General features: G+C 39.6%; 1 protein-coding gene across 1 annotated transcript in view; it reads right to left on the reverse strand.

The window, feature by feature from the left end:
* NLK (nemo like kinase) overlaps window positions 1-13,626 on the reverse strand; it is a 165,407-nt gene that overhangs the window by 6,279 nt on the left and 145,502 nt on the right. The window contains exon 8 of the mRNA XM_003996503.6: window positions 6,206-6,292. Coding sequence (XP_003996552.1) covers window positions 6,206-6,292 — 87 coding nt within the window. The remainder of the gene's footprint in view (window positions 1-6,205; window positions 6,293-13,626) is intronic.

Genomic DNA, 13,626 nt, shown 5'->3' on the forward strand with positions numbered 1-13,626 from the left:
CACAAGCTTGCTGAGAGTTCACTTTGCCCAGGACTGGGCCTCTTGGAGTCCTCAGTGTCTCTGCCTGGTCTCATGTGCGGATTGAGCTCCCTGGCTTTTGCACACTATAGCTGGTTCTTGGGCAAGTCTATTTCCTTTCCTTTTCTCCTTCCTTCCTTCCTTCCTTCCTTCCTTCCTTCCTTCCTTCCTTCCTAATGTTTATTTATTTTGGGGAGACAGACAGAGTGGGGGAGAAGCAGAGAGAGAGGGAGACACGGAATCCGAAGCGGGCTCCAGGCTCCAGGCCGTCAGCACAGAGCCCGATGTGGGGCTTGAACCCACGAAGCGTGCGATCATGACCTGAGCTGAAGTCAGATGCTCAACCGACTGAGCCACCCAGGCGCCCCTACATCTATTTCTTTTTCTGATTGTGCATGGCCAATTGTGAACACATTGGTGGCAACAGTGATTGAATCTGGGTTTTAATTTTATCATCTGACCATTAAGTCATTTCTGTCAGGTGGCAGATGTCAGAAACTGGGTCCCTGTCAGCTGCCACCAGCAGCTGGAATCTGGTTCTCCTGTATTTTTTTTTAGTCTGTGGATTCTATTTCCTAAAACTTCAGAATGCAGGGTTGAAAAGATTTTGGTGTCATCCCAACTACTGATAGTGTGCTCTATGTTTGTATGTTCTGTGTGCACCAACATGGCATCCTCTAAAGTGTCTTACCTAAGAGAAGTCTTTGAACAAAAAGTAAATCAAATTCCTAGCATGCAATGATCAACTTTTGTTTTTCTAAACAAATTAATGTCTCTTTAGAACTTCTGAAACACGGCTAAAGAAAGGAGACTCATTATGTAAAGGGTATGAACACTGAAAAGAAAAACTGCCCTACTCAATGGAGAAAGAGATCACAAAATGACTCAGATTTTCAATATGTTCTTTGGAAGGACCTAATGGTACTTAATCATGTCCTGTATATTCTTAATTAGATACCATACATATGTTGTTTAACTGACCAACATTTATAATAGATGTGGATGCTTGTTGCTACCCTAAATTTGTTGCTTTATCAAAGCTGCCTCTTTTAGTTTTGAAGAGATGATAAGACTTTTCTTTTTTTTTTATATTAAAACATTTTTTAATGTTTTATTTATTTTTGGAGAGGGAGAGGGAGAGGGAGAGGGAGAGGGAGAGGGAGAGGGAGAGGGAGAGGGAAAGGGAGAGGGAGAGGGAAAGGGAGAGGGAGAGGGAGAGGGAGGGAGGGAGGGAGGGAGAGAGAGAGAGAGAGAGAGAGAATGAGTGGGGGAAAGGCAGAGAGAGAGAGAGGGAGACACAGAATCTGAAACAGGCTCCAGGCTGAGTACAGAGCCCGACGTGGGGCTTGAACTCGTCGTGAACAGGGAGATCATGACCTGAGCCGAAGTCGGATGCTTAACTGACTTTAAGCATCTGACTGATTGAACCACCCAGGCACCCCAGTAAGATTTTCCATTTTACAAACATAAAATATTTCTAAGTGAACATATTGATGTACTTTGTATACTTCTGAGGGGAATTAATGTATCATGTTAGGAGATCTCTTAAAAAGCAAATGGGGCAAACTCCTATTCCAGCTGGGTTTCAGAAACAATATCAACATATTAAAAACCTATACAAAGAAATGGAAAGATTTCTAAAACGTTATTCTTCTTTATGTATTAAATATGTTAGCTCTTTGAAATGTTTTCTTGCTAGAGTTGTAACTCAAAGATTAAATAAAGCTTTAACTATGAATTAAAAGAATACTTTTTAAGTTACTAGGTTATACAGTAAGAAGCAAAATATTTCTCTTAAATAACTTAAAAGTTTTAATATTTGGTGTGTAATTGTGGAAGATAAATTATGTGATATTCCTATTCAAGCTGACTCTGCACAAATCAGTCTGAGTTAATAGTTGTAACATTTTTAAAAATCTGTTTTCTTCCTGATTTTACTGCCATGTACAAATAATGCTACCACAATAGTCTACAAGTTTTGGGTTTGTTTTCTCACAAAAAGCCTAATCATTTTGAATTTGATTTTTTTCTACTGATAAACTAATATCACTTTGTCTGAGATTACAGAATAGCAAAACTATGTATTCAACTACATTAGATGAATGATAACAGGTAAAATGTTTATCTCCCTCTCTCTGCCCCTTCCCCGCTCATGCTCTGTCTCTCTCTGTCTCTCAAAAATGAATAAACGTTAAAAAAATTTTTTTTTAAATAATAAAAAATAAAAAAAAGAAATTGGTTTTTAGAATGCTACAAATCATAAGGACTTAATGTGTCATTAAATTTTAATCTGACTCTTAGTTAACATTAAGACCTTAGTAATAATTAATTGAGTTAATAACCAGTCCTTGGATACCTAGACAACATAATTTTAATATACAAAGGCTCTTCATTAATACATTATAGAGGAACAAGCAATGGATAGTTAAAAAAGATGTGCAAATACCTTTAGGTTGAAGTACATACGTATTTTTTTAAAGTGTATAAAAGAATATTTGATGATAGGAGATGTTTGCAAGAAAATAGATGTGTGTTTGTCAAGAGAAAAAAGTGACTAATTTTGTCTAAATTCCTAACAATTATTGTTGTGCTTTAAAAATACTGTTTGTAGGGCCGCCTGGGCAGCACAGTCGGTTGAGCGTCTGACTTCAGCTCAGGCCATGGTCTCACAATTCGTGGTTTTGAGCCCCATGTTGGGCTCCGTGCTGACAGTTCAGAGCCTGGAACCTGCTTTGGATGCTGTTTCTCTCTCTCCCTGCCCATCCCCTACTCACTTTCTGTGTCTCTCTCTCAAAAATAAACAAACACTAAAAAGTTAAAAAGAACATTGTTTATAACTATTTATTGCATTTAGATAAATTAAGGTCTCTGGAGGTTTGTTTAATGCCTTCACTATTTGAGTTAATAGTTAATCACATCTTTATAAACTGATTATTACACCCCATCCTTTCCAGTATTGTTGATACTATAATAAAAAAAATTTTTAAAAAAAAAATTTTTTTTTCAACGTTTATTTATTTTTTGGGACAGAGAGAGACAGAGCATGAATGGGGGAGGGGCAGAGAGAGAGGGAGACACAGAATCGGAAACAAGCTCCAGGCTCTGAGCCATCAGCCCAGAGCCTGACGCCGGGCTCAAACTCACAGACCGCGAGATCGTGACCTGGCTGAAGTCGGACGCTTAACCGACTGCGCCACCCAGGCGCCCCCCAAAAAAATTTTTTTTAACGTTTATTTATTTTTGGGACAGAGAGAGACAGAGCATGAACGGGGGAGGGGCAGAGAGAGGGGGAGGCACAGAATCGGAAACAGGCTCCAGGCTCTGAGCCATCAGCCCAGAGCCTGACGCGGGGCTCGAACTCACGGACCGCGAGATCGTGACCTGGCTGAAGTCGGACGCTTAACCGACTGCACCACCCAGGCGCCCCGATACTATAATAATAAAAGAACCAGAGGCCTTTAACCTCATTCACTAGTGGTTTCCGCTTTCTCCTTATATTTGCGTAAAGGCTTGTACTACAAGCTGAAGAATTAAGTTTTCCATGAGAAACATCACAAGAACCTCAGTAAAGGACTGTTATCAGGTACTCCTGACTACTGAATTCAGGATATAAACTCATGGACATAGCTGATATCATCACCACAGACTAAACCAGGTAACTGAGCCAGGATTTCCAGGAATGTTTCAGTCCAGTTAAGCAAAAGACAGCTTAACTGAAGATCAACAAAGTAATTAATTAATTATCTCAGACTAACTGGACTAAATAAACTGATTTAACTATGGTTAATGTTCTATTTTTAATGGATATTTTTTAAAAACCTCATTTCTTTTTTTTTTTTAAGGAGTGTGACTGGGGGAGGGTCAGAGAGAGAGGGAGACACAGAATCTGAAGCAGGCTCCAGGTTCCGAGCTGTCAACACAGAGTCCGGTGCAGGGCTCGAACCCACGAACCACGGGATCGTGACCTGAGCTGAAGTCAGATGCTCAAACGACTGAGCCACCCAGGTGCCCCTAAAGCATCATTTCTTCTTACTGTATTGCTAACCCTCAACTTAACAGGCTAAAATCAGAACAAAACACTCTTTAAAAATGGTATCTATTTCCAACTGAACCCTCAGAACTGGAAACAGAAGAATTCTTAATATCTGTCATAAACTAATAAAGCATCAGGCCAATTTAAAAATAATTCTGTAAAAACGTAACAACATATATTGGTTGGCCTTGTTCTATCAGGCAATGATAAAAGTGGGTAAATATTATGCAGAGTGACTTAATGGAATTCTTTTTTTCCAAGTTTATTTATTTTGAGAGGGAGGGAGGGAGGGAGAGAGAGAATCACTGTGCTCTCAGTGCAGAGACTGATGCAGGGCTTGATCTCTCAAACTGAGATCATGACCTGAGCCAAGATCAAGAGTTGGACACTTAACTGACTGAACCACGCTGGTGCCCCTGGAATTCTTTCTTTTTAAATGACCATGTACTTATTTACACAGGTCCATTAAGAATCTATCCTCTTTTTAACCCGATACATCTTACCTCCTTCTTACAGATAAATCTAATGTGTAACTTATGACCACACCAAAAGTTTTATTTTAATTAGGTGTGACAACCCAACTCTTAAGGAAAAAGGACTACAATTCACATGTAGAACTATCTAAAAGGCCTCCCAGGAAAACATGCTGGGTGTCCACTTGACGGCTTGGGAAATTCTAGCCTTAGGGTTGTAAAGATTATGAGCTCCTGGCAGGTCAGGATCATTAATAAACATGGGATCTCTGAGAAAGAGGACACCTTACAGCTATAAGTACTGTAAGTAAAACCTGGTACTGGTGAATTACACGGTTCTCGGTTCCTGTTCTAAATAGAATAAAGAGAGTAACTTATTTGACACATGAAAGTAAAATTTAAGCTCAGGGCCTTTATAAAATACCTCAGAGGCAGACAGAAATGACCTCTGAAGCCTGAAGTTCATGTGGTTCTAGTTTTGTTAACCACAAAAGATATATAAAAAAATACGTAAAAGGTCTTTATGGATTAATCAACAACACCTGTTGCATACATAGTTTAGCTACGTAGATAAACTTGCCAAATAAAACAAAAAAATCAAACTAATGACACTGAATCACTACCTCACTGAGCAAGTTACGTGGTTCAAAGTGTCCTTCATGGTGGGAACTTGTCCACAGGGAGGGAGTGTGGGAACGAGAAGCATCACTTTGTCTTTCTTCCCTTAACGTGAAGCACCTCACATGCCAAAGTTAACAAATGGAAACCAAAAAATAAACACCAAATGAACAAAAAATTCACTCTGTATGCTGAGAAGTAGCTGTCTAGCCATTATGAACAGGCCAATGTAAACTTAATAAATGGCAGTTTCGTGTTTCCTTCCCTCTTTTAAATACTGTATTCGGTGTCACTGTATTCAGTGACTTTCTTGTACTCTTGGCAAGTAAGATGTTCTTTTCTAAATGCTTTCATTTTTAGGGGCGCCTGGGTGGCGCAGTCGGTTAAGCGTCCGACTTCAGCCAGGTCACGATCTCGCGGTCCGTGAGTTCGAGCCCCGCGTCGGGCTCTGGGCTGATGGCTCGGAGCCTGGAGCCCGTTTCAGATTCTGTGTCTCCCTCTCTCTCTGCCCCTCCCCTGTTCATGCTCTGTCTCTCTCTGTCTCAGAAATGAATAAACGTTAAAAAAAAAAAAAAATTAAATGCTTTCATTTTTGAGTATTCTTTGGCAATAGTTTTTGGCACAGACATGAATAATAAATATTCTTTGGGTAAATAAATAAATGAAGACCTGAACTTTGTCTCCGAAGAGTCGAGTCTGGAAATGGCATTTGATAAAGCCACCATCTCAACAACCAAAAGAGTAAGCATAAGCAGTTCCTTCTGGGCAGAGTTTTTCAAATCATGTTAAAATTATTCTCTCCTGATTTACCTTGATGTCAAACTCCTTTTTAAAATACTGAGAAAATTAGGATGATAACAGGTCCCTCTCTTCACCCAGATGTTTATGTATTAATAATCCAACTTCTCTGTGATGAGTGAGCGTGATGATACACATGAGACCGGGGATTGAAGTTTCTCTTTGAAAAGTCGTTCTTTACATTGCTCATCCATTTACAGTCAGGATGTTTTTCTTAGAACATTTTTAATTCATTAAAAAATATATAAATATAAACACTACTTACTGGATCAAAGACCAACATCCTGCAAAGGAGATGAACAGCTTCATGTGTAGCCTGGCTAGACAGGGTATAAAGTACAGGAAGAGATGGCTGTAAAAAAAAAAAATAAAGAGTTGAAATATGTGAGTCTCTGTATGCGTAGATATGGAATACAGCCAACTTATTAAGAGGTCAGTACCAAGCTCAAAAGATGTGTGCATACAAGTCTACATTCAAAGGGAATGGGTATTCCCCTCGCTAAGCAGGCTTCAGAAACAACTGTCACCGACTTCTAGTAGCATATTTTACATTGCATGATTACCCATTGTAGGTCAGAACACAAAGGAGCCTACGAAAACTGAAAGCTAACTCTGTGCATATGGTGCTCCTGCTAGCCTTACTGTAAATACTCTGCAAAGTAGGGAAGACTAAACATGCCTAGAAGTGGGAGACAACAAATAGGTAAAACCTTAGACACATGCAAAGTTAAGCATGTAAACTAGGTCTTACATGTCTGCCTACTTCCAACAAAGCCACGTAGGAAAATCCAGTAAGAACAGCAGCAAGACATCTTAGAATCATCAGGAGATAATTATTCACCTCACAGAAGTTTTCTGCAGGATCAAGGACTAACAGAGAGAAGATAAGATGAGGGTTCTAATTTACTAACTAATTAGATAAATCAACATGTCTGAATCCCAGGATCCTTAAGCGCAGAATGAGGTTGGACAAATGATGTGAAGCTGACTTTAGCTCTAAAGTTGTATGAAACCCGATAGGATTACAACAGATAAAAAGCATTATGTGAGTAGAACCCATTTATCACTGGCACTCAAATATTTGTAGATCAGCTTATTATTCTTTGTTGCATTTACATGTTTGCAGATAGAGAAGTATTTCTCGTTAAAAACATGTAAGTCTGTGGTAGCCCTGAAATCAGTTGTATTAGTCAAGATAAGGGGTGGAGTGTGGAGAGTGTGTTTAATTTACAACTTAATTTACATATTTCCCTAGGAATTTTCATTGTGTAAAAGTAAATAATTCGATATTTTTGAAAGATTCTGATTCTTTGACTGCAAATAGCTGGTATTTTTCAGTGGCTTATGCAGGTTGGCAGCCGAATTCCAGCCAATTCTCACTGACCATAATATCTCACCATAAGAAATTCTCTCCTTGCCACTTTTTTTTTTAATTTTTAAGATTTTGTTTTTAAGTAATCTCTACACGCAGAGTGGGGCTCGAACCTACAACCCCGAGATCAAGAGCTGCATGCCCCACTGCCGGAGCCAGCCAGGCAGCCCTCCTAGAGAATCCAGCCCTCATCCTATTTTTGAGCTGGAGGTATGTTCCAGCTTAGGGAATGAAATACGGGAATGAGTAGTAGAACAGGTGGGTTCTAATTCTGCCTTCACTAGGAGTCAGGTAAGTCACTAGAACCTTGGCTTTCTCATCTATTAAACTGGACGAGCACAGACCAGCCTAGCAACCCAAAGCATTGCTAATCATCTACCACCCACCGAATGCCAGGCCCTGGGCTAAGTGCTGGGGCAACAGAGATAAGCATCAGGTCTCAGACGGGCAAGAAAAACATATGAACAAACAGTTCTAGAGGCCACTGAACGGAGAACAAATTACAAGGCAAAATTTGTTAAGACTTGAGAACAACTGGATACAAGATGAGGAGCTTGTGAAAATCAAATGAGTGGATGTGAAGGCGACCTGAAAATTTACACCTTCCCCCATCTCGTTTTTCTTTACAGAATTACACCCAACAAATACACTAAAAATAAAGCTAAATTTCACTTCAGCCTGGAACAGTCATATTAATATGTCTCCTCCTTTTCTGTGTTCAAATGCATGTTAAGAAGGGGTACAGAGATAAAGAAGTCAGTTCAGTTATGCCAACACCTCTCCACAAAGACAACCACTGATAATTTAGTTCCTAGCACTGGCTCCGCAGGAAAGATGCAATACTGGACATACTGAATGTCTAATTCCATTTTCTTCCCCTCTAATTCACCGGCCATTGTGGTTGCAACCAGCTGGGCCAAGGGTAACAGAACTAGACAAGAAGTTTATATTTCTCATCAAGTGCAACAGAACCTATCTGAATAAAAGAAAAAACAGAATGCTTAGAAATACGCCCTAAATGTTTCATTTGGGAAAAAGGTTTTGCTAATTCCCCCAGCATTCACACACATTACTCTTTCCCCTTTAAAACATACCAGTCCATTTTCTGTTTGTTCTGCAAGTTTATAAGCCACTTAGCAATGTAGGAGTGAGTGGGTGCCAGTGCTGAATCACGGGGACAAGAAGCGTTGTAAAAGAATGAGCTTCTGGACCTGGGTAAGGGGCCCTAAATGATGTATGTCGCAGTCATCATAAGCCGAGTGCAGAGTGCTGATCCCCACGATAGAGTTGGCTAGGCTGGCTCAGCTGTGTGAGTCCTGTCCTGCAAGTTTTTAGCTGGCAGCAAAGAAGCTGTGACCATCAGTCAGCAACGTTAATTAAGTGTGTACAACGGGCAGTGCACTATACAGTAAGCACTCTGGGCTTATAGAAAAGAAATCCCGACTTGAAAAAGAAGTTTGAATTGAATGAACTTCTAACATGATCTATTAAATGTAAGATATGGGTACCTGTCAGCAGACAGGGCTGTTTTCACTTTTGTGAAAATATTACATATATTACTGACACAATTATGGGAACAATCTGAGCAAAAAGGAAATTCTAAACCTTGTAAGAGATGAACAGAAGGACTAAAGACTGATAACAGACTTTTCAAGCCTACCAGTAGGTCAGTGCCTTAAGTATCAACTTTAAAAAATACTTGGGCCATGGCAGCTAAGACTGCATTCATCCAAGATTTTGAGCTGTAGAGGAGAAAACATTAACTAAAAAATACTGAACAGTGTTTTTGTCTGCCCAGCAGACAAAACAGCATTCCTTGACCTTTGGGGAACCACTCCCTTTTCACTCGTGAATCAAATGGCTGAGCTTGACTTCAATCTCTCAACTCGAAGGATGGGCACCTGACCCAGGTCTGGTCATTCAAATGATATATTCGCCTGAACGCCACGACAGGCTCTGGGATAGATACATGTTCTAAAATAGGGATGGGACAGGCAACAGACTGGCTAATCCAACCATACCCCCCCAGCCCTCTTCTCCTTTACCTACCTTTATTAGAGGAGATGGAAAATACTCAATTTTTTTTTTTTTTTTAGCTTGTCTGGCATCTGGGAAGTTACATATTACATAGTTCCAGACAATGACATGTAAGCAGAAATTCACTAGGCAGGCTTCTGGGAAAATTTTCTTTCCTGATAAAGGGGACACATACTACTAGCGTTCCCTCTTTCCTCCATTTTCTTGTTTTCAATGTGAATAGGATTTCTGGACAAGCTACAGCCATTTTGTGACCAAGATAAGCAAGAGGGTGTGAAATTGATGTTCTAAAGATGGAAGAGCAGCAAGAAAGAAAAAAACTAGGTCCTTGATGACATAAGCGAGCTGCCAGACCAGCTCCAGACTGCTTACCTTTGGACCTCTTGATAGGAGGAAAAAAATGAACCCCTATTTCTTTAAACCACTGTAAGCAAGATTTTCTTTTTTTTTCTTTTTTCTTTAAAAAAAAATTTTTTTTTTTAAAGTTTATTTATTTTTGAGACAGAGAGAGACAGAGCATGAACAGGGGAGGGGCAGAGAGAGAGGGAGACACAGAATCTGAAACAGGCTCCAGGCTCTGAGCTGTCAGCACAGAGCCCGACGCGGGGCTCGAACTCACGGACCGTGAGATCATGACCTGAGCCGAAGTCGGACGCTTAACCGACCGAGCCACCCAGGCGCCCCTGTAAGCAAGATTTTCTATTGCTTATAATCAAACATATTCATAAGTGAATCAGTGACCTTCCAAATATTTTTTTCTAGATCTAACCGGGAAAGCTCTTTCCTGAAGGATTGATATGTTAGTAGAATATACACCTGGACTGCTGGTTCCATTTTTATAAACACACAGGGGAAAACAAAACAGAGAAGGGTCAGATTCCTGGCTTGGAACATCACTTGACTACTTGAATCAGCAAGGCCTGAAGTCAGTTGTAGCTCAACAACTTCATATAAAAAGTTGCAGGAGTCAGTAAGTTTCCTTTTCCCCTTAAGCCAGTTGTAACGGAGTTTCACTGAAAAGAGTGATTGATATGCTGTATGGAGATAGGTATATTAATCAACCACACAAGTAAATTAATTTGAGACAGTAATCTGTGACTCTAAGAAAACAGCCGATTTGATTCTCCTTTTATATAGGAATGGTTATATTTTTAAAAAAGTCCCAACAGGGGCGCCTGGGTGGCGCAGTCGGCTAAGCGTCCGACTTCAGCCAGGTCACAATCTCACGGTCTGTGGGTTCGAGCCCCGCGTCAGGCTCTGGGCTGACAGCTCAGAGCCTGGAGCCTGTTTCCGATTCTGTGTCTCCCTCTCTCTCTGCCCCTCCCCCGTTCATGCTCTGTCTCTCTCTGTCCCAAAAATAAATAAACATTGAAAAAAAAAATTAAAAAAAAAAAGTCCCAACAAACAACAGTAAATATTGCTGTTTGTACAAATATGTGTAAATAAAAGCATAGAAAAATATGTCTGGGAAGATGTCCTCAAATTAATCCAGGGGTAACTGGGATAGTGTAGGGGTAGCTAGGGATGACGAATTCTCCGTAAAATTTGTATTTTACATGTACTCATATATCATTTGCATAAACAAATAAAATTTAAAGTCTGCTGTGAAGGTATATGTGCCAGGCAGCGTATACTGGCTAAGAACAGGTTTTAGAATTAGAGAAACCTACTTTTGACACCTGGCTTATGACCTTAAGCACATTGCTTGACCTCTGTAACTCTCCGTCTCCTATTTATAAAAAGGAACGATGAATATGGTACATTACAGTGCTGTGAGGATTTAATGAACTAATGTACAAGAAGTGGTTCGGGCAATGACGTGTGTGTGCGTGTGTGTCTGTGTGTGTATAAAGTTATATGTAAGTATTGTTAGCAGTGATTATTGTTAGTAAAGAATGGTTAGCTCCATCTAACTTTGAGTAGCTCCTTAAATGGGAATTACCTGAAAAAAAGCTAGGCTTTTCTTTTTGTAATTCAAACTCAAAAACTTGTATCGAAATGTTAGCATCCCTCCCAAGTTTAAATGTGGTTCATCTAACTTCTACATCAGGTAATCAAAATAAGTACAGTGAGGTAGAGCTTTTGCCCTGTGAAGACCTCCAAGAGCCTAAGCAGCTTCACTGAGAATTATGAGTCCTGTCTAAAAGTTAGAGGTTTTTACTGTGTGCATGCACTTTCATCAGAATGAGAATATAGCTCATTCTGCCTCAATCATACACTTAAAAAAGAAATTCTTCTGAAATTATCTATAGGTTTTTGTAAAAAAAGCTTTTATCACGGTAATACATAAAAAGCATGAACCTTATCTAATACCTTTTCTGCATCAATTGAGATAATCATGATTTTTCTCACTTAAAATGTCAAAAAATACATTAATAGATTTTCTGTAGGTGAACCATCTTTGCACTCCTGGGACAAACTCCACTTGATCATACTACGTTACTTCAAAAAAAAAAAAAAACAACACAAGCTGGGGTGCTTGGGTGGCTCAGTCGGTGTCATGACCGACTTTGGCTCAGGTCGTGATGTCGTAGTTCAGAAGCTGGAGCCCCACATCGGATTCTGTGATGATAGCCTGGAGCCTGCAGCCTGCAGCCTGCAGCCTGCTTCACATTCTGGGTCTCCCTCTCTCTGTATCCCTCCCCCGCTCACGCTCTCTCTCTCAAAAATAAACATTAAAAAAAAAAAAACAAACTTAAGAAAAAAATCACAAGCTATACCTACCATTTTATGGTGAGAATTTTAATTGTTAATATTTATTAAGTGTTCAGAATACCAGACACTATTCTATGCTCTCCTTGCATGTACTATCTATCTCTTTATCATTATAATAATTTAATGAGGTAGGAATCATTTTTATTCTGATTTTATAGATGAATGAATTGAGGCACACAGAAGTTAAGTAATCTGCCTAAGGTCACAAAGTGAGTTACCGGTAGAGGCAGGATTCACAATTCATTCTGTCTGAAAACCGTAGCGTACGACTCCTGGGACACCATCATCATGTTGTGCCCTGTGGTGAGCCTGAGACTGACACCACAGCCTGCACTCTTAATCACTAAAGACCAAAGAAATACAACAGAGTATGTATCTGGTGTGGAACGCTGAGCTAAGAACTATGTCCTTTGCAGAACAGTCTTGATGTACAGAACCACACAAGCTATAGTGTATATACTGGATTTGGAACCCAATTAATTTTTTAAAGTTAAGAAAAAAATCCAAATGGCTACATACCAATATACTTGTGTGTGGGTGTGTATGTGTCTTCCAATCTCAGGTCTAAGTGGCTGTAATGTGAATGGAGATACCTTTAAGCAGTTGCTAACAGGCCAAGAGGCATGAAGGATACGCATCATGGGCATAAGGGAAGGGGTAGAGAGAGTGGGAAGGGAAAAGGCAGAGTCTGACTGATGGCTTAAGTGAAGAGCTTCAAGGGTTTGCTAACTTCTCTTGAGAGTAATGGTGCTATAAAGATCTACTAGCAAACGTGGATAAAAACCTGAATTTCCATACTGGGGGAAAAAATGGAACGAAGTAATATGCTAAGTTTATTTACATTCAATTATATATGATATACAAATCTACCTGGATTAGTGTTCAATGCCCATGAACACCTCATTCAGGAGACCATTTCTGGCACTGGTTATAATAGTATCTAAAGATAAAACTTTAAAGTTTTGTATAAAGTGTATCTAGCCTCTGGGCAAAAATGGTCTCCTAGTTTGTTTCCACCCCACTAGTCTCCTAGTTTGTTTCCACCCCACTAGTCTCTTCAAAACCAAAATATTCTAACAGCAAGACTAGCCAGGGCTACCCCTAACTTTTACTGTGGAGTTCTCTTAAGAGCATCACTAATCTTAATGATAAGCAAAATAATAAACTCTAGGAGGCGTTACTGTTAAGAGGCCAACTCATGCAAAAATGTATAGGAAAAAAATTCTGCTTAACATCTTAACCTATTTAACTGGTTAAATAAATCTAGAACTTTAAATTTTTCTTTCTCCCCTCCTTCATTTTAGACAATAATATATTTATTATTTTTGTATTTAATTGAAATTTCTAGGTTTTAACAACTAACAGATTTTTATTTTTATTTTTTAAAGTTTATTTATTTTGAGGTGGGGGTGGAGGGGAGGCTGAGAGAGCGAATCCCAAGTAGGCGCCGTGGCATCAGCAGAGTGGCTTGATCTCACGAACTGTGAGATCACGACCTGAGCTGAAACCAAGGATCAGATGCTTAACTGACTGAGCTACCCAGGCGCCCTGTATAACTAACA

This window comes from Felis catus, chromosome E1 (assembly GCF_018350175.1).
Source record: "Felis catus isolate Fca126 chromosome E1, F.catus_Fca126_mat1.0, whole genome shotgun sequence".
Taxonomy (NCBI): domain Eukaryota; kingdom Metazoa; phylum Chordata; class Mammalia; order Carnivora; family Felidae; genus Felis; species Felis catus.